Source organism: Eublepharis macularius, chromosome 14 (assembly GCF_028583425.1).
Source record: "Eublepharis macularius isolate TG4126 chromosome 14, MPM_Emac_v1.0, whole genome shotgun sequence".
NCBI classification, from domain to species: domain Eukaryota; kingdom Metazoa; phylum Chordata; class Lepidosauria; order Squamata; family Eublepharidae; genus Eublepharis; species Eublepharis macularius.
Window position 1 is genome coordinate 14,536,484 of NC_072803.1, and position 23,652 is coordinate 14,560,135.

At 47.0% G+C, this 23,652-nt stretch overlaps 1 protein-coding gene across 1 annotated transcript in view; it reads left to right on the forward strand.

Moving 5' to 3' along the window:
- The window catches only part of ADAMTS8 (ADAM metallopeptidase with thrombospondin type 1 motif 8), a 37,338-nt gene extending 15,122 nt beyond the window's left edge, over window positions 1-22,216 (forward strand). The window contains exons 2-9 of the mRNA XM_054997823.1: window positions 10,551-10,790; window positions 11,272-11,404; window positions 13,308-13,475; window positions 14,530-14,828; window positions 16,001-16,184; window positions 17,903-18,072; window positions 18,491-18,666; window positions 20,310-22,216. Of these exons, the coding sequence (XP_054853798.1) occupies window positions 10,551-10,790; window positions 11,272-11,404; window positions 13,308-13,475; window positions 14,530-14,828; window positions 16,001-16,184; window positions 17,903-18,072; window positions 18,491-18,666; window positions 20,310-21,057 (2,118 nt within the window). The 3' untranslated portion in view covers window positions 21,058-22,216. The remainder of the gene's footprint in view (window positions 1-10,550; window positions 10,791-11,271; window positions 11,405-13,307; window positions 13,476-14,529; window positions 14,829-16,000; window positions 16,185-17,902; window positions 18,073-18,490; window positions 18,667-20,309) is intronic.
- The last annotated feature ends 1,436 nt before the right edge of the window (window positions 22,217-23,652 follow it).

Sequence of the window (23,652 nt, forward strand, 5' to 3'; positions counted from 1 at the left end):
AGTACAAAATTGGGCCCACAGGAATGAGCGGCGCAGCCTGGGAGCGCAGCCCCAGGAGGCCCATGCCTCCCCTGCCACCCAAGTAAGCAGCGGTGGGGGGGACGGTGGGAGTGGGGGATCCCCTGTCCCCAGCAGGGGACGGGCAACTGTATCTCCAGTTGATGCCAATAGGTGCTATGGCACCTGCTAAGACATTTCCTGGTGCCCACCAAGTGTTTTTAGAAAGTGGGAGGGGAAGGTGGGGTTTTGCCCAGAAAGGCTTCTGATTGGCCATTGGAGATTTGACTAGCTGTGCAGATTTTTTTTTTAAAAAAAAGCAGCTACCACCAATCTACAACGGTCTTCACTGAGTGACGAAAAGTAAACTACGGCAGTCATTTTGGTTTTTTGTTTTTTATTTTTTATGGTAGAAAAGTTAAAAGATAGAGCAAAGAGGGAAAGAAAAACATAACAAAAACACAACTACATGGAGCCAACAGTGGCCTACATACAAAGTAAAAAAAACAGTAAAAAGTATAATAAGCATATTATTAATCGATGGCTGTTGTGGATTTTCCGGGCTGTATAGCCGTGGTCTTGGCATTGTAGTTCCTGACGTTTCGCCAGCAGCTGTGGCTAGCATCTTCAGAGGTGTAGCACCAAAAGACAGAGATATCTCGGTGTCACTGAGAGATCTGTCTTTTGAGAGATCTCTGTCTTTTGGTGCTACACCTCTGAAGATGCCAGCCACAGCTGCTGGCGAAACGTCAGGAACTACAATGCCAAGACCACGGCAATACAGCCCGGAAAACCCACAGCAACCATCATTCTCCGGCCGTGAAAGCCTTCGACAATATATTATTAATCCATTACAATTATTCGTTATAGCAGTCATTTTTTGACTGGTTTCACCTCTTCCGGAAGTGATGTCATTGCACTCGCAGGGAGTTCACCTGCTGTGTACTGGCCAAGGAGTTTTTTTTTTATTTCTGGGCCTGTTCCCTGGGGCATTTTCTTCCCACCAGCCAGGTGAATATCAGTGGAGGGCAGGGGCTGTGAGCAGAAGATCCCCCGACCCCACTGGGGGACTGGCAGCCCTAAGCATCAATCATGGATGGACATACCCATGTATTGTGTCTCCTTTTTTTTGTTTATGGGAACAGGATGGTTTCTCATCCAGTGTACATTCAACAGAGAACTACTGGGTTTGTATGTGATGGGTGTGCTTTCAAACCCTGCTTGTCACATTTACACTTTTAGGTGAATATTTCTTTTTTAAAAAAATAAAGGTATAAATCTAAAAATGTAATGTGTGGAGAGCCCGTCTGTGGTAAACCCACGGTTGTGGCTATGTAAAGTGTCAAAATGGCCCTTAGTAGTAAAAACTGGGATGTGAATACCTCACAGGGTTGTTGTGAGGATAAAATGGAGGAGAGGAGAATGAGGTAAGCCACTTGGGGTCCCCAGTGGGGAGAAAGGAGGGCTTTAAATGAAGTCAAATAAATAAATGTGTAATTAGGCCCCATGCCTGATCAGTAGGAATTTGAACCCAAGTCTCCCAGTAGGGTTGCCAATATGATTTCCAGGATGGCACCCAGTGAGGGCAGGGTGAACCACAGGGCCAGTGGATGTGACTTTCTGGCTGCTGGGCAAACTCGCTGGAGTCATAATTACATTGCCACTGACACAGTAACATCACTTCCAGAAGTGATATCATCATGTTGCTGGCCCACTTGACTTGCTCTAGTATTTGGGCATAAAACTGCTGTGAGTTTTGCTCAAATACCAGGGTGTCAGCCAGCAACATGCTGACATCACTTCCAGGCACAAGGGAAGTGACATCAATGCATTGCCAATGAGATCATTATCTCACAGGCAAGCACGTCCAGAAGCCATTTCCCCCCTGCCACCCAAGTGAGCAATGGTGAGAAACTGGGAATGGGGGATTCCTCATTGGGAGGATGGCAGCTCTAGTTGCCAGGTCTACCAGTATAGCAGCAGACTTTCCATTGCCACTGCCCACTCCCACTCAGCTGGGTAATGGGAGGAAATTACCTGATGAAATGGGTGGGGCTCAGTCAGGGCTCGGCATGATGACATCACTTCCTGCATGACCCCGAAGTGATGTCATCACGTCAAGTGATGCTGTAGACTTCACCCTAAACTTAACCATAGAGTTTGGGACTAATGCTAGGGCATCCTACCAGAATGTGACATCATTGCTCCAGGAATGACTACCCAGCTATAAGTCCTCCCCCCCCCCCCGCCCCATCTCCTGTTCCCTACTCTCCAGCCCTGGTTTACTGGTACAGTGCACCAGAAGGACAATAAAATTTATAGCTGGTTCAGAGAAAGGTACAAGACTCCCACCCTGTAACAAAATGAAACGTAGCCTTTAAAATGTACTTTTAAAAACTTGATTGCAAAACTTTACCCTTTTCTGGCCCATGCACAGTTGTTTTGTTAACAATCCAGCTCCAGGACTGAATTTTTGCCTGATTTTGATTTCCTGTCGGTTAGTCGAGCTGGATTTCCTGACAGGAAGGCTGTGTGTTTATGGTGTCACTCGCTTCGGCAAGGGATGTCAGTGCTGTTGCAAATAAGGATGGATTTACACTTATACTGCATCTTGACTAGCCCAATATGGCCCTCTCTGGCTAGGGGTGGCTCTCTAGGGTCTCGGCCAAGACGTGTACAAACAGAATTGGGGAAGGGGTGTCTGTTGAGAAATTAGCTTCGTTTTCTCCTCCTTTTGCTTCCTAAATGACGCTCATGCCTGTCTCCAATCAAATGCTAATTTACTCTTATACCAGAGCTAGAGTTGCCAGCCTCCAGGTGGTAGCTGGAGATCTCCCGGAATTACAACTAATCTTCAGCCAACAGAAATCAGTTCCCAGCTGCTCTGGAGGGTAGACTCTATGGCATTATACCCTGCTAAGGTTGCTCTCCACCTTCTCCAGGCTCCACCCCCAAAATCTCCAGGAATTTTCCAACCTGGAACTGGCAACCCTAGCCCATATATATGTACACATACACACATACACCATCTTTTTATTATTTATCTTCCCAAACAGCTTACTACAAATTCCTCTGATTAAGCATTTATTTAGCACCTTAATTTTTATAACCCTCAATCTTAAAAAAAAACACCATGAAAAACTGCACTATGGGTGTAAGGAGGAGGTGTCTTTATGTTTCAACTGACTTCCTCTTTATTTGCCTTTAAATACCAAGTTAGGTAATCTCAGCATGTGTTTGACCAAGATGAAATAACAACAACAACAACATTCGATTTATATACCACCCTTCAGGAGCGGTTTACAAAGTATGTTATCATTATCCCCACAGCAACAATCATTATGTGAGGTGGGTGGGGCTGAGAGAGCTCTGAGAGAGCTGCGACTAACCAAGGTCTCCCAGTTGGCTTCAAGCAGAGAAGTGGGGAATCAAACCTGGTTCTCCAGATTAGAGACGCAGTTCACAGGCATGCCGAGGGAATGAATTCAAGCAGTTGGCTTCAAGCAGAGAAGTGGGGAATCAAACCTGGTTCTCCAGATTAGAGTCCTGCCGTTCTTAACCACTGCACCAAACTGGCTGTCCTACACCAAACTGAAAATATTTGATGGATCCAAGCTTCTGAGCCTAGTTTGTTTTCTCCTCGTCTGCTGTTGTTTTTCTATTTGCTGTTGTATTATTAGGATTCTGATACTTAATTGTGCTACTACTGATGCCCCCTGCCAACGGGGGGACAGCCAACCAATACAGTGCATAGCTGGTTTTTGCTAAAAGTTGTTAGAACTGGTTGTTCTCAAATGTGATACTTCCAAGATGACTAAAATGGGGTGTGCTGTATAGCCACAACAACACACATATTTGGACCCACCAACAGAGATCTTTCAAGCCCACAGAAACTGGAGGTGCCAGGGACTAGACCTTTCAGATATTGAATGCCAAACATCTGCACCACTACTGAGCTATAAATAAGAGGCTCATTTGCAGAGAATATTTCAGCCGTTGGTCATCAGCAAGCTTGGGACGCAGTTCACAGGCATGCCGAGGGAATGAATTCCATTGGCTTTTACAGAAAGGGAAAGTGGGGGTCCGGGAGGATGCCAGGGAGGCTAGTATTGTCCAATGAGTCATGATTCCTTCAGGATACACACACTGCAGTCTATTAATCAGGTGCAACTGAGTCACTGAAAGTCTCTTTATTGTTGTTGCGCTTGACAGTTAACTAGAAGAAAATTCAAGCAACAATACATGGAATGAGTCTCTGACCTGAAGTGCGTCTCAACATTCTGTGGGCTGGTTTTAAGTGGGTAGCCCTGTTGGTCTGCTCTAGAGCAGCAGGATTTGAGTCCAGTGGCACCTTAGAGTCCCGCAAGATTTCCAGGGAATGAGCTTTCAAGAGTCAGAGCTCACTTCTTCAGACACCTGTCTCAAAAAAGCTGCTAGCCCTTTCCCTCTATGGTTTAACCATACAGCTTTGCCCAAATACCAGAGCGTCCCTGAAGATGTGCTGCCGTCACTTCTGCATGAACAAGGAGTGATGTCAGCATATCGCCAGTGACATCATAACATTGCCAGCGAGTCCTTCCTGCAATGTGGTATGTCCGTCCCCCCCCCCCGGCTCCCATCCCCAGTGGGTTGCCAGAGGAACTGGCAATCCTAATCTGGAGGAAAGAGAATCTGGAGATGGTGGTTGCGGGTGAGGGGTAAGAGGGAAAGACAGAAAAGAGGATGCAGGTGGACCTGACCCAGCATGACAGAATAGTATGATTGCCAACCTCCAGGTGGCAGCTGGAGATCTCCTGGAATTAGAACTGATCTCCAAGTTACAGAGATCAGTTCCCCTGGAGAAAATGGCTGCTTTGGAGGATAGATTCTATGGCATTATACTTTGCTGAGGTCCCATTCCTCCCCAAACCCCAACCTTTCCAGGCTCCACCCCACAAATTTCCAGGAATTTCCCAAGCTGAAGCTGGCAAGTCTATGCCAGATCAATGAAATTGCTGTACTGATTAATGTCTGACAATATTTTGCCCCACTTTTCCACCCATGTATGGTACCCTCAAGGCATCATTCGCAGCACAGTAATGTGTCAAAAACGTAACAATGCAACAGCAAATCGAAAAACAACAGCAGCGGGTGACAGTGCAAAAACAAACTAGCCCCAGAAGCCTGCCTAAATCTATTCATTTTTTTCACCCTGATCAAAAGTATGCTGACTACCTACCATAACTAGGCCTGGCATCTAAAGGCAAATAAGGAGGAAGTTAACTGAACTTCCTGGGGCTTAGAGTTCCATAGATTGGGTGCCGCCACTGAAAAGGCCCCATCTTGAGTGACCACCCCCTGTTCAAATCCACATTCATCCATTAAGCTCCTTGGACAGCCAATCGCAGTTTCTCAACTGAATCTACCTCACAGGTTGATAGTGTGGATAAAATGAAGGCGGAGAGATTTATGTTCTCTGAGCTCCTTGGGGGGGGGGGGAAAGCAGAGATAAAAATGAGATAGATAAAACTATCCACGTCTCAATAATGTTGCCTTATATGGTTCTGCCTGCCCTACCACATATACCATATTTCTCAGCCAACTCAGCTGAGAAAACATGGCCGATCAATCTCCCGAGCCCTCAAGATTCCAATGCTGTGAAATGTATGCACCAACACTGGCCAAACAGACTTCTTGACCCAAGTGGCTGTTTTTCATCCTAGTGCAGCCAGGTTCTTATTGTGGGGTCAGTTCAACCTCTTGTGTTCTGAAAAAGAAAGCGCTGGGAAAGGGGGGTTAAATAGACACCAGATGGTAGATCAAGTGAACCTGACTTCTTAATTTCCACTAAATAGCTGCTTGCTCAATTTGACTTATGTCTTGCTGTCCAGAGTTTAATCTATTGGCGGGTTCAGGAAGAAGGCCATACATTAGCGCACTTCCTTCAGGAGGTTTCCCTACATGGAAAGCTGGAAGCCCCCACAGTAAAAGGAAAAGCCCGGACGACATTGTGTCCCATATGTGTTGCCGGGCAACCTGCCTTCATTTTGTTCATTCCTCATATTTATATCCTGCCTTCCCTTCAAGGAGGTCAAAATGGCCCACATGGAATGACCCCATTTTGTTCCTCAACACCACTCTCGGAGGTAGGGTTGATTGACTCCAGGTCAACCACCAAGCTCCACAGCTCAATTATTCAAATTTAGTTCTTGCCTTCTAACATGCAAATCACTCTGCCATGTTGGCTTTTATACTGTCCACTCACAGCTTGGTGCCCATATATCTGAAGAATTGCTTCTCTCTGTATCAGGGTATCCAATTGATGGCCTTAAGGCAATGGTACACAGAGACCCACATTCGCCATCACCCGCAACCAAAACAGCCACATTTACTTCCATCCCTAATGTGAGGCCTGCACCTCAGGGAGCCTCAAGCTTTACCCATTCTGCAGTATAATCTTTTAACTTGAATGAATAAATCCTATCTTCTTGCTGGTTGCTTGCCCTTGGGCGGAGGCACCTGCCAGCCACTTCTCCTCTGCCTTAGCTAGGCTTACCAATTGGCCGCCAATCTCCTGGGGAGTGACGTTATCACGCTGGCTGCAGCTGTGCTCCTGCACTTTGCTGGGGGCAATTTTGGCCAGAATTAGCACTGCACAAAGCGCAGGAACATGCCCGTGACCAGCATAATGATATCACTTCCTGGAAGTGATGTCATCATATGTGTCTGGGAGCACACACGGTAAGTCCCAGGTCCCCCCCCCCCACACACACACACACACACCAGGAGGGTATAGAAACCAGGGTCCCCTAGCCTTAGCCCTTGTGATTCATTTGATGGTGGTGGAGACAGTTCGTTCCTGTAACGCAACTTGGCCCAGATTCTGTTCTTTTGGAGGTTGACTTTGGCAGACATGGGCTTTTGGCAGATATCTGGAAGAAAGGCAGGGCTCGAGTCTTCTGCTTGGCCCTGCGCAGCTTCATTAAACCCTGATGGTAAGGTCACAGAAGTAAAAAGGCTGTGGAGTGCAGCATGCCTGGGAAGCCAAGTGGCCGTTTCTCAATAGCTGCGTTGTTGTGTAACCGCTGCATTTTTGTCTCATAACATGATTCCATGAGCCTGTGCCAAACGGAGCCGGAATTCTGACTTGCTGATAAGATGTTAACATCAGCCCTTAAGCATTGCTGGAGAGTCCGACGTATGAGGTCACCTCTATTCCGTCTCCTTAATCCAAGCAGAAGGTGTGGTGGGGTAAACACTGGAGAGTGTGCGTAAACGGGCTGAAGGAAGACGTCCCATTCACAAATATGGCATTGGAGTGTCTCCCCCGGACATTACCCTGAACGCAACATGCTGCCTCAGTACTGGCTGCTACACCTCTTAAAATCTGCAATCCTGTCACCAACCTATAGGGTTTTTCTTTTAATTCCTCACAAGCCAGGCCTTAAATAAAGTCTAGCTTCAGTCGTTTTGAATGTGGAACTAAAAACTTACATTGGCAAGGATACTTGTTCACATTACTTACCCTCAGGGGTCATTTAGTAGAGAAAGAGTTTGAGGAATTCATTAGCATAACTCATTAGCATAGCACATTAGCATATGCCATGCCCCTTGACATCACCAGAAGTGTGTCATTAGCATAACTGATTTGCATATGCCACACACCCCTGACATCACCTATCCTGGCTGTTTTGGACTCAATCCTGGCCATTCAGGGCCGAAATTGGGCTCAAAATGGCAAAAAGGGGCACTAAATGACTGAAAATGGCCATTTGGGGCCTGGTTTGGGGCCGAAACAGCCCAGATCAGGTCAGTGCTGGGCAGGGGAGGGTTCCCCCTGCCCGGCACCAATCTGATCCAGGCTGTTTCAGCCCCAATCCAGACCGAAATGGCCCCCAAATGGCCAAAAGTCAGGTGGGTGGGGCCACCTAACATGTGGCCTCTTTGGAGAACTGCCAGAACTGGGTTCCTGTGTGTTCCCCCTCGAAATGAGCCCTGCTTACCCCCTCTCCATATTAACAAATGTGAATCACTAATTAACATGGGGGGAGGGCCTCAAAGGCAATCGAAACCTCTCTGCTTATTTGCCTTTCTTTCACTGACAAGCAGCGTGGCTTTCATATGGTTCCATGGTAGCATACAAGACCAGTCCCACGTCAGGAGGGGGACATATAGCTTCACCTAATTCTCTGAGCCTATAGAATTGTCACTACTCAGAGCAGTAAATCCAGAAATCCCACAAATCGCCCTAACTCCAAAGACAGCCAAGATCATACTGCTTTATATAACAGAAGACCTTCTCGTGTCGATCATTCTGCTATTTTACCAGCATTTTTTTTTAAAGAGGAAGAAAAGAATATATATAATATGAGTAACTTTTAAAACTGCACCTGCTTTCTATGTGTGGAACTTTGTGGTCTGGGTTGTGTAAGCCAACAAATGGGGGCCTGGCATATGGTAGGGAAGAGGGAAAGGAACAATCTTTCGGTCCCTTCCATTTTTATAGATCCAGAGGAGTTAGCCGTGTTAGTCTTAAGTTGCAAAATCGTAAAGACTCCAGCAGCACCTTTAAGACTAACCAACTTTATTGTAAATTTGGTAAGTTTTAAAGGTGCTGCTGGACTCTTTACTATTTTCCATTTTTATGCCTGTGTTCACTTGTTATAGCAGCCTGAATAGCCCAGCTTAGCCTGAGCTTGACAGCTAAGTAGGGTTGGTCACGGTTAGTACTTGAATGGGAGACCACCAAGGAAGACTGAAGTTGTTACTCAGAGGAAGGCAATGGCAAAACATCTCGGCTCATCTTGTGCTTGGAATGCCCCATGGATGGGGTTGTCATCATGAGTCAGTTGCAACTCAAAGGAACATTCTATACTTGTTATAGCATGTCACTAGTAGCAAATATGAAGTTCAAAACCCTTCTCTCTCTCTCTCTCTCTCTCTCTCTCTCTCTCTCTCTCTCTCTCTCTCTCTCAAAACCCCTTGAGGGGAGGCTGGAGATCTCTCAGCATTACAACTGAGGGTACCAAGTACCCTTAGTCTCCTGATGGGAGGGGGGCACCCAGGGCTCACTTCGGAGTCTTCTTGTGCGTGCACAAAGTGCGCGCACCAGGGCCGGATTGAAGGGGGCAGGGGGGTAGTCTGCCCCCGGCACTGCCAAAGAGGGGGCACCGGGCGCGGCTGCCAGCTGCCCAGAAAGCTGAGCACAGGGTTGGGAGACCCTCGCCAGCCCCGCCAATGGGGCAGCTGGCTTGCTGCACGCGCAGGACCTCCCAGCCCTGTGCTCAGCCACCAGTGCAGCAAGCCAGCTGCCCCAGCGCACGCCCTCACTGCTGCCAGCTCCGCAGCTCATCGTGCGCTGGGGCGGCCGGCTTGCTGCGCGGGTGGCACAGGGCAGTGGTGCACGCGAACCACGCGGAGGGCCTCCTAGCCCTGTGCTCAGCTGGCCGCGCGGCAAGCCAGCCGCCCCAGCACCCGGTGAGCCATGGAACTGGCAGCGGCGAGGGCGTGCGCTGGGGCAGCTGGCTTGCCGCGTGGGTGGCTGAGTGCAGGGCTGGGAGGTCCTGCACGCACGGCAAGCCAGCCAGCCGTCCCAGTGCATGCCCATGCCGCCACCAGTTCCACAGCTCACCAGGTGCTGGGGTGGCCAGCTTGCCGCGCAGGTGGGCATGCCTCCCACCCCTGCATGATGACATCATGAAAGTGACATCATCACACAGTTCCGGGAGCGCAGGCACGCTGTGTGCGCATGTGGAACACCCGGGCAAGGTTTGCACCGGGCGCCTGTGCGCCTAGATCCGGCACTGAAGCGCACACTCTCAGTGTGGCACATTGATGTCACTTCCGGGACTGACATAATCACACAGCCCTGCAAACATTCCCATGCTTTGCACCAGGCTGATTCTTAAAGAATTGGCCCATTTGGGACCCAAATCAACCTAGCGCAAATGTGGGATCGCTCCTGGGGCCTTGCGCGATGATGTCACTCCTGGGACTGACATCCTTGTGCAGTGCTGGGTGCGCTCCCAGGAGGTCTATTTCCCCAAGTTTCCCCCCTACCAGCCAGGTGAGTAGTGGCAGGGGGCGGAGGCTGAAAGTGAGGGATCCGCTGGGGGGACAGAAACTCTAATTACAACTGATTTCCAGACTATAGTTCGAGTGGAGAAAAAGGCAGCTTTGGAGGGTGCACTCTATGGCATTATACCTTGATGAGATCCCTCCCCAAACCCTGCCCAACCCAGGCTTCACCCCTCCAGGAATTTCCTAACCCAAAGTCCTATATCTTGGATCCAAAAATATATATTTTTTAAAAGATCTCACTGATAGTAACACAGCTGAGACCTGACATTATCCAGAAAAAAAAGACTGGGTAATATACTCTATAAGGATACAGAGGATAACTTTTTAAAAGTTATTTCTCTCTTTTTTGTAATGCATATTTGATAACTCTGCCCCATCTCAAGCCTCCTCCTGACCTACACTGTGAAAAGTATAGCTTTTTATTTATACATCTGCTGGACCTTCTGGGTAAGATGCATGACTTCCTTCATCCCTTGCCTCCCCTTGTTTTTCAGAATCACATTCTCACCCTGATGTCTGTGGCTGCTCAGATCTACAAACACCCCAGCCTGAAGAACTCCATCAGTTTGGTAGTGGTGAAGGTATTGGTGGTGGAAGACAAGAAGTCTGGGCCAGAAGTATCTGACAACGGAGGGCTCATGCTACGGAATTTCTGCAACTGGCAGCAGCGCTTCAATCCCGCGAGTGACCGTCACCCAGAACATTATGACACAGCAATACTACTGACTAGACAGGTGCGTCGATGCTTGAATTGTTCAAAGCCATCTTGAAGGATGAACTGAAGAAAGAATAGTTCAATAGTCCAGTCCAATAACTGCCAGCCTACAGTCTTATTCTTCAGTCTATTAGCTATTAAGTCTGCCTGGTCATCTGGAGGTAAACCTGATTTTCTGCACACAATTAGGCTAGTGACTATTTGCAAGTCTAAAAGATACACAAAATGGGAGAGTTTCTGTTATCACATTGCATTGTAGGAGCTAATGAGTACGCATGCAATATATGTCTACAAGACAGCCTAAGACATTTTGGCGCTTGAAGTGACACATTTATATGGTCAAAATAAAATAATCTGCTAAAGAAATTGCAAACTTAAATGGACTGCCATAGACGGGCAGTTGTGAAGACTACAGACCCTCAGTTGCCCATATTCATTTGCAAATTAATTCTGGTTCTTCTTACAGCTATCTTCATCCTTATCGCTGTCCTTACTTACAGGACTTCTGCGGACACCAGAGTTGCAGTACCCTCGGTGTGGCTGAGACCGGCACCATGTGTGATCCAAACAAAAGCTGTTCTGTGATCGAAGATGAAGGTCTCCAAGCGGCCTACACTTTAGCCCACGAACTAGGTAACTCCCCTTCCTATACAGATACAGGCCAAGTAGCATCTCAGTGTGCTGGAATCAATAGCCAGAATTGCAGGAGTTGTCAGTTCTAGGTTTTCAATTGGTGGTGCAGGAACAAAAGCAGTCACAAGTAGACATGGGCACAAACAGCATTACGAACAGAAAAAACCCACGAACAGCCCAAACTGCTGTTCGCGAACAAGCTGTTCGTGATGCCCCATCCTAAACAAACAGGTGGTCGTTGCCAGCCTCATTTGTTGCCTTCAGCAGCCCTTTGTCAAGCCAGACAGTCTGGCACCTGCTGCAATCAATCCCCTTAGCAACCGGAGGCAGGGACTGAACTCTGTCTGAACTCCTTCTGGCTTTCCTTCTGGCTTTAACCCTTCAAAGTACTTCCAGCAGAGAGTCTGCCACTGTGAAGAGAAAATGACAGCCAACAGGGAGACCCGTGGATCATGCCTTTCCCGGAGTGCGATCTTTCTGAAACTTGGGGGGTCTTCAGAGGACAGTAAGGACTATTTCCCCTGCAAATTTGGTGGGTATTGGACATTGGGAAGGTCAGTTGGTAACCCCTCACAGTAGCCGCTAGCAGACACTGTTGTTTTTGCCAGGACAGGGCCCTTTAAACTATCAGCTGGCAGGGGGGAATCCCCCCTGCTGCCTGCCAGCTGATAGTTTAAAGGGATCTTTAAAGAGCCAGGTAAGTGGGTTTGAGGGGGTGGGGGTGGGGGTGGGGGTGGGGGTGGGGGGGTGATGGTGATTCTGGCCCCACGAACAATGAACAGTGAACATGTCTGGGAACAGTTCATGTTCATCCATGTTCATTGTTCGTGGATGGCAACGAACGACGAACAGGGTATTCAGGGTGGGGTTCTGTTCATGCCCATGTCTAGTCACAAGCACCAACTTTTTGTCATTGGATTAGGATAACTTTCTTCCCATGCGAATAGTTTTAGGTGGGTAACCATGTTGGTCTGCAATAGAACAGCTGGATTAAAGTCCAGGGGCACTTCAGAGACAGAGAAGATTTTCAGGGTGTAAGCTTTCAAGAGTCAGAGCTCCCTTCAGGTCTGAAGAAGGTTTCCTCCCATGCATGGTTTTGAGATGAAGGCTGCTACTTTTGAGAGCCATTATGGGAATGCAAAGGCAGCAGCCGCAATGTGAGAGGCTGGGTATACTATATTATTCCCAGCTCCAGAGCTCTTTTGCGGCACTGCAAATTTCCCATAATAAGCAACATTGCTCTTCTACATTTTCAAGTTTTTGCCTTCTTTGGTTGTAAGATAGCATATTACACAACTGAAAATATCATTTCTCAGCCTCTTTCCTCTAATTCAGCTTTATTTTGACCACATTTTCAATAGCATGACTAAATCTGCAAGATTCAAGTGCAGTAGATCCTTAAAGACCAACAGTATTTCCAGGGTATAATCCTTCAAGAGTCAGAGCTCAAACATCTGACAAAGACGCTCCAAAGCCTATACCCTGGAAATCTTGTTGCTCTTTAAGGTGCTACTGGACTGGAATCTTGCTGTTCTCCTGCAGACCAACACAGCTACCCATCTGTGACTAAATCTGATAACAGTGGCAGGAAACCAAGACAGAGGGCTTGAGATTTTGCTACTGAGCCTGCTGTGTGTTGTAAGCACACTCAGTAGCCACAACATCCAACAAGCAGCCTTTTGTCTCTACGCCACCTCACCATCAAGAAAACTGCTTTTCTCTCCGCACAGTTTGTGTTACTGTAGTGCGGAATTTTCAGTGGGAGGTCACGCAGCATTATTTTTAGCATTATGTCTGGAGAGATCTTTAAAAGGATTAATGAGGCTCTCCTCAAGGGAGAATACAGGTTCAGAAAAAGAAGAATAATCTGCTAACTTTCAGTTTCTCCCTTCTTCTGTTTCAGGGCATGTCCTCAGCATGCCCCATGATGATTCCAAGACCTGCGAGAGACTGTTTGGGAACTTAGGAAAGCATCACTTGATGGCTCCACTCTTTATCCATTTGAACAAGACTCTGCCCTGGTCCCCTTGCAGTGCCATGTACATCACGGAATTCCTGGATGGAGGGCACGGTAAGCATCTTCTCGCTATCCTTTCAAAACGTCAGCTGGGGCAGTCCCATGGCTGTCCATCACCCACAGTCAGACTAGACATGACGAGATGATTAATATGTCCTTGAGGTTGGGTGAGGGTGTCCGTTTTTAACAGAGTCAGTAGAGGAGCCACTTCATCCTTTTGGGTGTACCTTAGATTTCAGCATTCCATCTCTCGAGTCGTGTCTGAGCTGGGCTTACTGTAAAAATGCTTAAAGCCATGTTAATTATGAATTGGCCACTTTTCTCCGGAATGGGGCCCAAAAGCAGCTTACAACAAATAAAAACAAAAGAAAAGAAATACAATTTAAATACGCCACAAGAACAAAAACTATCTTGGGGCTAGTCCAGAACCCGATGGGCCTGTTGTCCAGAGACATCAATTGAGTGGTGTAAGTTAAGAGCATGGATAAATTACCTCCTTACTTCCTTCTTGGCATGTGAATAGGAGAATGTATGAATGAATACACTGGGATCCTCCCATCACGTCTAGTTTGACCCTCTGGGTTGCAAATGTTTTTTAGGACCCCCCTTGGCTACCCCAGCTGGGTGCAGCTTCTTCCTTTATTCTTCCATCTTGGTTTACACGTGGAATTTAGGCAACACCAAGCCTGAAATTTAGATAATACCTTGCAAGCTTCCATGGCAGAGTGGGGATTTGAACCTGGGGTTTCCAGATCCTAGTTTGACACTCTAACTACTACATCATACTGGCTCTCCAGGAACATATGAACACATGAAGCTGCCTAATACTGAATCAGACCAGGGATGGAACCTGGGACCTCTGCATGCCAAGCAGATGCTCTACCTCACACTATGGCCCTTCCTATGCAAACGTAACATGTCCTTTCTGATAGACATCTGCCTAATTTTGTGCCCTGTCATTTGTTTGACAAGTTCTACAGGATGGACAGTCTTCTCTTCTGCAAAACTTTATGTAAAGTTCCATGTGCACTTGGTTGAGCTTTGTAAAATAACCAATAATGCTGATATGCCTTCCCTGTGACGTTCTTGTTTCTTTGTCTTTTTCCAGGCGACTGTCTGCTTGATGAACCTGCCAAACCCATTGCCCTCCCCATAGACCTCCCAGGCCAAGTGCCCTTGTACAACCTGGATCAGCAGTGCCAGCAGATTTTCGGCAAGGAGTTTCGGCACTGCCCAAACACCACTCATGAGGACATCTGCTCTCAGCTCTGGTGCAAGTTGGAGACTGGGGAGCGCCTATGCCACACCAAAAATGGCAGTTTGCCCTGGGCAGATGGGACACCATGTGGAGCTGGGAGGATGTGCTTGGATGGCCATTGTGTGGCCCAAGACACCGTGTTGCCCCAGGTAACCTTGCCAGGAGAAGCAGACATCCCCTCTCATTCTGAGGACCGAACTACACATGATGTTAGTTCTGTGATTCTTCAGTAAAAAATGGATTGGGAATTAGGGGGTGCATTACAAAATTCCCAAACTGAAAATATACACAGAAATTTCTGTTTCAAATCATTTCCCAGAACAGTAACACAAATCCAGGGCTGTTTCCACATGTCTTTCCCTTGCGCAAAATCGCAAAACACAGAATGATGGTGTCTTCTTGGTGCGATCTCCCATCATGATTCCATTTCATGGCATGATTTCAGACATCATCGCACTATGAAATGGAGTCATGACGGAAAATCGCACCATGAAGACAGTCGTTCTGTGAGTTTTGCGTGATTTTGTGCAAGGGGGGAAGGTGCGTGGAAATGGCCCAGGATTCCTATGTATTACAAAACCTCTCTCCCTGAAAAATCTATGTGGCTTTTCGTGTTCGGGTGCTTACTATCAGCAATGCAACGGGCTTCATGTTTTTCTTTGATTCTACTTACTTCCTGAGTACCAGCATTTCTTCCTTCCAAGCACAGTTGGACTGAATAATAGGTACAGCGGGGCACAAGAAATGGTTGTTTAGTTTTGTTGCTGTAGGGCAACTTCTGCTTCTCCCCGCCTTTGGTCCTGTAAACACATGCCAGTGGGCTCCAGTTGGAATGTTGATGTATCTTCTTTTCTACCCCTCTCCTCCATGTTTCAAGCAAGCTGTTCCTTTTGGATTCCTTTTTTCCCCTCTTTAGGCTGTAGCACCCACATGTTTAACCAATTAAATATCTGCTTAAATGCTTCCTTCATTTGTTAAGAGTTTGTTTACAGGGTCTGGAGTTTCTTTGAATGTTTTAATAACTGCACCAAGAGGTCTTCTGGCTTTGCAACTGACACAAGGGCCAGCCAATCAACGATGTGCACAGCCCCACTCTGAGAAGGGAGGGAGTTATCTTTGTGAATTGGCCAATCAGGGCTGTATAAATTCAGCTTCTCTTCCACCCGGGAACACAAATGTTCCCCTGTGTCCAATCTGAGAAGAAACCGGTACGTGTGTCATACTGGTGGCCAATGCATATCCACATACAAGCTTATTAAATTATATACGTCTGTATGCATCTTTAGTGGAGTTTGGTAACCCAAAGATTTGTGTCTTGCAGCCTGTGGTGGATGGCAACTGGGGCTCCTGGAGTCCGTGGGGGCCATGTTCCAGAACCTGTGATGGAGGAGTGCATTTCTCCAACAGAGACTGTGACAATCCCGTGCCGAGCAATGGAGGAAAATACTGCGAGGGTCAAAGGATCAAATATCAGTCGTGCCACACTGAGGAATGCCCACCTAATGGTAATCAACTATTTGCTTGGATTGCTTGATTCCTACCAGCTCCAGAAAAGCTCCTGGCCCAAAGGAAGTCATTGTAAGCAGGGGCCAAACTTCGGGCTGTCAATGTTCTTGCACTGTAAGGATATATCTACATTACAAACATATGTCAGTTTCATAACAATTTAACTGTCATCACCCCCCACCCCCACCCCCCACCCCACATACAATTCCTGGGCATTGTAGTTTGGTGAGGATGCTGAGAACTTTACATGGTAGATTCTTAAACACTCTCCCCTTCTACAGACCTAAGAAACTGCTTGCCCCTATATGTGGCTACCCAACAACTCTTGTAATTTGCCCAGGCCCCACCTTCAGACATGAGGTGGACAAAGACAGGGCCTTTTCTACAGTGGCTCCTCTCCTCTTAGCTGCCTGCCTGACAGCTGGCCTTTTCAGTTTTAGGCACCAGGTCAATTGCACTGGGTTTTTTATTATTATTTCTGGTGTCTCCCTCCTCATCCCTTTCCCCTTCAGGTTGTGGTTTTAATAATAACAACAACAATGTGCTTATACACTGCCCTTCTGGACAGATGAGAGCCGCACTCAGAGCAATGAACAATGTTAGTTTTATTATTATCCCCAAGATCCAGCTGGGCTCTGGGGCTGAGAGGAGTGGCTTAACCAAGGCCACCTACTGAGCTTGTGGTAGTAGAGGAATTCAAACCAGCAGAGTGCTGATTTGCAACCCAACCACAATGCTACAGCAGCTACAGTTTTATAAGTTTTAATCCTGTATTTACTTGGCTTACAGCTCTTCATTTTTTGCACTGCTTGTGTTTGAAGCTCTTTTGAATTGCATTGGATTTTATATTTTTATATTTAGATTTTATATTTGCTGTTTGTTTCCCCCAGGAACTTGATGGGTGAGGGTCAGTGGCATCTAAATCTCTAAAATAAATAATCAAAATGCATTGCCCAGGATTCCCTGAGAAGAGCTATTGACTGCTAAATCATTTTAAGCCTGCTGGTTGGAGAAATGCCCTCATACATTCAGTATCAGCAAGATCAGGGCTGCTGCTTGTACCGTAGAAATGTATCAAAAGCAACTTGGGTTCCTCTTTTTTCTAGCAGCTGTGAGAAAACAGGGAAATCATGCTTACTTCAGCTTCAGATAAGGTTCCCATCCAAGTGGTTTGGTGTTGCAGAATGCAACTTGGTGTTGCAGAATGCAACTTGGGTACCCAAGTTTGGTGTTGCAGAATACAACTTGGTGTTGCAGAATGCAACTTGGGTACCCAAGTTTGGTGTTGCAGAATTCAACTTGGGTACCCAAGTTTGGTGTTGCAGAATGCAACTTGGGTACCCAAAGGGTCTTGAGAAAAATCAGGGCATTTGAGCCTTTAGGAACTCTGTGTTTGTTGCAGGAAAGCAGGGCAGAGCTGCACAGCTGGGGTCACTTGCCAAGTTGCCAACCTGGGGACTGAAGCCTTCTGCCCATTTGCATAGTGGGGATCAAGTACATGGGAAGTGCATGCTCTCTCCCCTGTACTGCAGTCAAGTGGTTGCATCCCCAGCTATGCACACCCACCATTTGGGATGTAATATCCACAGTGGCACAAACAATAGGCAACTTTCGGAAGTTTCAAACCAATGACTTTGTTGGCTTTCCAGTCAAAGAGAACACAAGTGACGCTTCTTTTCGTTGAACCCTTTTGGCAATCCATTTCCCTTCTTTGCAGACAAGAGTTTTCGGGAGGAACAGTGTGAAAAGTACAACAGCAACAGCACGGAGTTGAATGGGAGCGGACGGGAGTGGGTGCCCATGTACTCGGGGGTGTCGCCTCGTGATCGCTGCAAGCTGGTCTGCCGAGCTAAAAGGGGGAACGAATTCAAAGTGTTTGAGACAAAAGTAAGAGCTCTGCTTTAGTATCCAGTGCTGTGGCCTCCCTTTGTGAGTGACCTTGACAAATGGTTTCACACATACCACCCAAGAGCATTTTGGGGAGTCACCTGCTGTCTGTGTGCATGCATGCATGTTACTGTACATGTTCTCCCAACCATGCAAAAAAAATTTGTGCTTCTGGAGTGGGGGTGCCAATTCTGTAAGATAGATCCTTGCAGTTGGTCCTCTCCCACAATGCTGGGTCATTTAAATATTCTCCCAGTTGGGCAGAAACTGTGCATAGTAAAGCAGCTGAGATGGATGGTAACAAAGGATAAAACTGAATGTTCGTTCCAGCTATTTGATTATTTTAAGCAGTCATGGTAAACTAAAGGAGCAACGTGATCTCACTTCTGATCTTCTGCTTACTCTGTTTTTGTATCAGGTGATAGATGGGACACTCTGTGGACCTGAGACCCTCTCTGTTTGCGTACATGGGCAGTGCATCAAAGCTGGCTGTGACCACATCATTGGGTCACCCAAGAAGTTAGACAAGTGTGGGGTTTGCGGTGGCAACGGCGCAACTTGCAGGAAAATATCTGGCTCGCTCAACAAATCCAAGTAAGAGACCTGCCAGGACAGCTGAGTCCAATCCAAGTACTCGGAGAGGATGACGTTTGGGGTATAGAATGCACTGGGGTCAATGAATGACCCGAGTCCTTATTTAGGAAAGTGCTGGAACTAGTGCGAATGATCTTTTTGTGCAAATCCATAGACAGCTTGAACGGTGGCTCTGTGACTGAGCCTACCTGAGTCAGAGGATCCTAAATGGGCACACTACATGCATGTGCCACATGCCCAAAAGTCCAGGAGCTACCATTACTGAATTTGTGGGCAATCCTCAAATGAAGTTCATTCTACTGTAGTTTCCCAAGGCAGATAACAATATTCCTTCTACATTGGGGAGGTTGTTTTTTTATTTTTGAGATATGAAATGCATAAAGATATGAAGAACATTTGTATTTGTTGTTCTCTTTCTATATCTGTCCAGGTTCCTACTTCATCCCAGTTTCTAGCACCTGCTGTATGTTGAGGGTGCTATAGTATGTATAATACTGCATACTAAATATTAGTTTTATGCAGGGATTTTTTTCAGCTGGAACCTGTTGGAATGGAGTTCCGGCGCCTCTTGAAAATGGTCACATGGCTGGTGGTCCCGCCCCCTGATCTCCAGACAGAAAGGAGTTTAGATCGCCCTCCGCACCGCAGCATGGAGGGCAATCTAAACTCCCTTCTGTCTGGTGATCAGGGGGTGGGGCCGCCAGGCATGTAACCATTTTTGCTGAGGGTGATTTAAACTTTAAAAAACTCCCAACTGACCCAAAGTGACATCATTGCGCGGTCCTGGGAACATGCGCGCACTTTGCGTGTGTGCATGTGGTACCAGGGGCACTACCTCCCACCAGGAGTTGCACCCTGTGCTGGCAACCCACTGAGTTTCACTACGTCTTTTCCCAGAAAATAAGCCCTGGTTTTATGTCATTTTAACAAACATGGCTCTGTTCCTCATTCCCACCCCCGTTAAGAATCTTGATGATGCTCAGAATTATGTTAAACATCCCTCTAATTATTAAATGCCATCAGGTCACAATGGGGTTTTCAAGGCAATTGATATTCAGAGTGGTTTGCCATTGTCTGTCTCTGCACAGTAACCTTGGACTTCCTTGGTGGTCTCCCATCCAAATACTAACCAGGGCTTGGGCTAGTCTGGGCTATTCAGGCTGCTAGGGATCCCAAGCCCCCTTCATGTAGCTACATTTGCTTAGGTTTCTAGAAAGATGAAATTATTATTGAAAGCAGTTTCAGTCCATAGTGTAGGCTCTTAGACCAGAGGTGGGCCATGGAACTTTTCATCTAGCACGTGTGCTCCTTAACAATTTGTCACATGCATCAGCCCCCCAAAGTGTTAAGTACTCCAAGGGTCATGTATCATTAAGGTCCATTGAAAGCAGCAGAGTGCATGAGAAAGCCACATATAGGACTCTGTCTGCTTTTAAGAGTTCTGTTTGGGGCATCAGCTCTACTTGTTTCCAACACCAGTTGGCCCAGAAATGGCCTTTTGGCCCAAAGAAATTCCCCATCTCTGCTCTAGACTACAAGAAGTGAATGCAAAACCAAGCCCATGCTTGACATAGAGTCAAAATTGGAGCAATACAAGTTTGTTTGCTGGCTGAGGACAATAATCATCTCTTTGGTGTCCACAGGTTTGGATATAATGACATTGTCACAATCCCTGCTGGGGCGACCAACATTGACGTCAAGCAGCGCAGCCACCGTGTGCGACACGACAGCAACTATTTAGCTTTGAGAACCCTGGATGGCAAATACCTCCTGAATGGAGACTATGCCATTTCAGCCATGGAGCAAGACATTTTGGTGAAGGGTGTCATTCTAAAGTACAGCGGCTCCCTGACCACCGTGGAACGTCTCCAGAGTTTCCGGCCCCTCCCAGAACCCCTTACTGTCCAGCTGCTGACGGTTTCCAATGAGAAGTTCCCTCCCGCGGTGTTCTCTCCCAAAGTGAAGTACACATTCTTTATCCCCAAGGACATCCACTTCAGCAAGCAGAAGAACAAGGAGAAGAACTCATCCAATGTAATTAAACCCATGCTGACTTTGCAGTGGATTCTGGGCGACTGGTCCGAGTGCTCCAAAACCTGTGGTTCTGGCTGGCAGAGACGAACGGTGGAATGCCTGGATGTGGAAAGGCAGGCCTCGTCAACCTGTGACAAGGCCCTCAAGCCCGAGGACATTAAGCCCTGCAGTGATCTCCCGTGCCCCATCTGGCAACTGGGTTCTTGGTCCCCTTGTTCCCGCACATGCGGAGAGGGTGTGCGGACACGGAGTGCCTTGTGCATTGACTATGCAGGGAAAATCACCGCCTCGGAGAAGTGTGGGTCTCCAAAACCGCCATCGGTGACTACCGTCTGCACACTTCTGCAAGAGTGCTGAGGCCCAGCAGGGACTGGCATGTATAACATAGGCTAACTACTAACCTAACCCAAACCGAGCTTGGCGTTGCCGAGCAAGGATGTAGGTCAAAAGGCAAAAGTGCACTAATAGACCTGAACAGGCTCCATTGGGTAGACCTGTTTGAAAGGTTAGCAGGCATTGAACAACAACCACTCTTTTTCTGCTTTGACTTCCTCCAAATAGACATCTACCTCAGTTGGGGCGGAAAGAAGCATGGGATTTTCGATATTAAAAAAAACGTTCGTTTCACAGGCCTCTATTCAACATCTGAGCAGAAACAGATATGTGTCTTAGGCTGTTCCCAAAGATCACCTTCAGGAAGCCTCCCTGTGGGTCTTACCGGAAGGACGTCATCTAAGAAAACCCGTTACTCTTCCGATATAAAGATACCCTGGCTGAAGGTTACCAATTTGCAGCTGCAGTTACCAGAAAAACAGTGATCCTCTGTGGGCCTATAAGCCAGGCTCTGTCTTGGATAATAACCTTTCTAGATGACTTGGTGCAAGTCGTTTAACCCTAGTCTGGCCGCAGTACTTCACGTGCCTCCTAGTCAGTAGGATTCCTTCCAAATAACTGATTTTGCAAACTTTGCTGTGGCAGGTTCAAGCTGTGGCAAAAGAAGGCTCCTGATGCCAACCTGATCTGTGAGCTTTTGTGAGGATTAGAGGAAGGCTTATACAATGCTTCAAAGGTAAATGTGAGAACATCTCTCTTGCAAGGGGTTCATTAGCTGTGGGCGGCTGTTGGCCGGTGCTCCAGGAGACTTTGATCAAAGCGCTGAAGCTGATGGATCAGGCACTTTTCTTCTATGTTAGATCATCACGTCCTGGGAAATGGTGGCTTCATATTGCCAGTTCAATCCCTCAGGTTTGGGGGGAATCCAAAATGGCAGTCACGATCCGTCCATCTGTTTTTTGCTTTATAACGACTGCCATTTTGGGAAGTGTAGAATATTGTTCTGTTTTTTAAAAATGTGTGTGTGTGTATGAGGGTTTGTGTGTGTGTTTAACAACCTGTTTCTACTAGGGAGGCCAGTATGTGAGAGCTGAGGGCCTTTTTTTCACCTTTTCCCCTTTTGTCATCATCATCCTCAAAACCATCCCCAACCAGGCTGCTTTTACACAACATATGTTTTGTGTGGTGGTGGCAAAATCCACTTGGATGTAGAAATTTTCAGCAGGATAAGAGTGTAAGGGGAAAGAGCATCGGTCTTCCCCTTCAAAGTGCATCTCCATCTGCTGTGTTTTATAAAAATCAAAAATGTCCTAAAGAAAACAACTGTGAAACAGTGTATAACATGCTGTTCTGCCCCTGTTTAGTAGGTAATTATCAGTGTCTCTACACATTACAAAGTACCTAGGGATGCTCAAATGAACCTTATTTCACATGTCCCCACTCCAGCTTTCCATGCTTTTGCTCACACAGTCACACTTGAATTTGCTCCAAATGAGTACATTCACGCTTTCTGTATTAGTTCCTCCTCAGTTGCTAAACGTATCCCAGTTCCCCCCACATCCATTCATTGAAATGCAGATCTTGACACTTTCTCACACCTTTAAAGAAATACAAATTGATAAGTCAAAGTTGCCTGCGGTACTTGTTCTTGCAGCAAAAACAGCTGAATTGGGCTTTGCCCTCCAGAATTACTTGCAGATGCAGTCACGCAAAGGGAACTCCTGTGAAAGCAGCATTCACGTGTACTGAGTAAGAACAGCCTGCCCATGAACTGAGGACACCACATACAATGCTGCACTTGAGCACCCCTAGGTACTTAGTAACATGTAGAGAGACTCTATATAAATGCAGGTCATTAGGGTAAAAGGATTCTGAAGAACTTTTTAGGCTATCTAGAAGTCCAGGATCACCTTCCCCAATTTTAGGGGGTAGAAGGATACTCTTGACTTCACTTTGCCTCCCTGTCCAAATATTGGTACCCAACCACAGAGCCACCTAACCATATGTAGCTGTTGGTGCTTGAAAGTGGTTCCTAGGTGGTCACGTCATCAAGAAATGTCTCCCAGTAGCCTAAAAGTGAAGCTGACTTTGTGTTTGAGGTTGGGCTCTTGTGGATCAGGTTAGCAAATAATTCCTATAATCTGTCCACAAATACAATTGACAGAGACTTGTTGATCCAAACGCTAAGATATCTTTAATCCAGGGCTTTTTTTCAGGGGGAACGCGGGGGAACGGGGTTCCGGAACCTCTTGAAAATGGTCACATGGCTGGTGGCCCCGCCCCCTGATCTCCAGACAGAGGGAAGTTTAGATTGTCCTCTGCGCCGCCAAGCAGCATGGAGGGCAATCTAAACTCCCCTCTGTCTGGAGATCAGGGGGTGGGGCCACCAGCCATGTGACCATTTTCTCTGAGGGCAACCCACTGAGTTCCACCACCTCTTTTCCCAGAAAAAAAGCCCTGCTTTAATCCATTGCAAACAACAAAGAAAAGAATCACAGGCCACTTTGTGTCTTCTGACCCCAGCAGTGAGCATTTCCTTATCTGTAGAGCTTTGTTGTTGCTTCCAGATCATTATGTATTTAGTCAGCTATATGTTTAGATGAACAGAGTATTCACTAA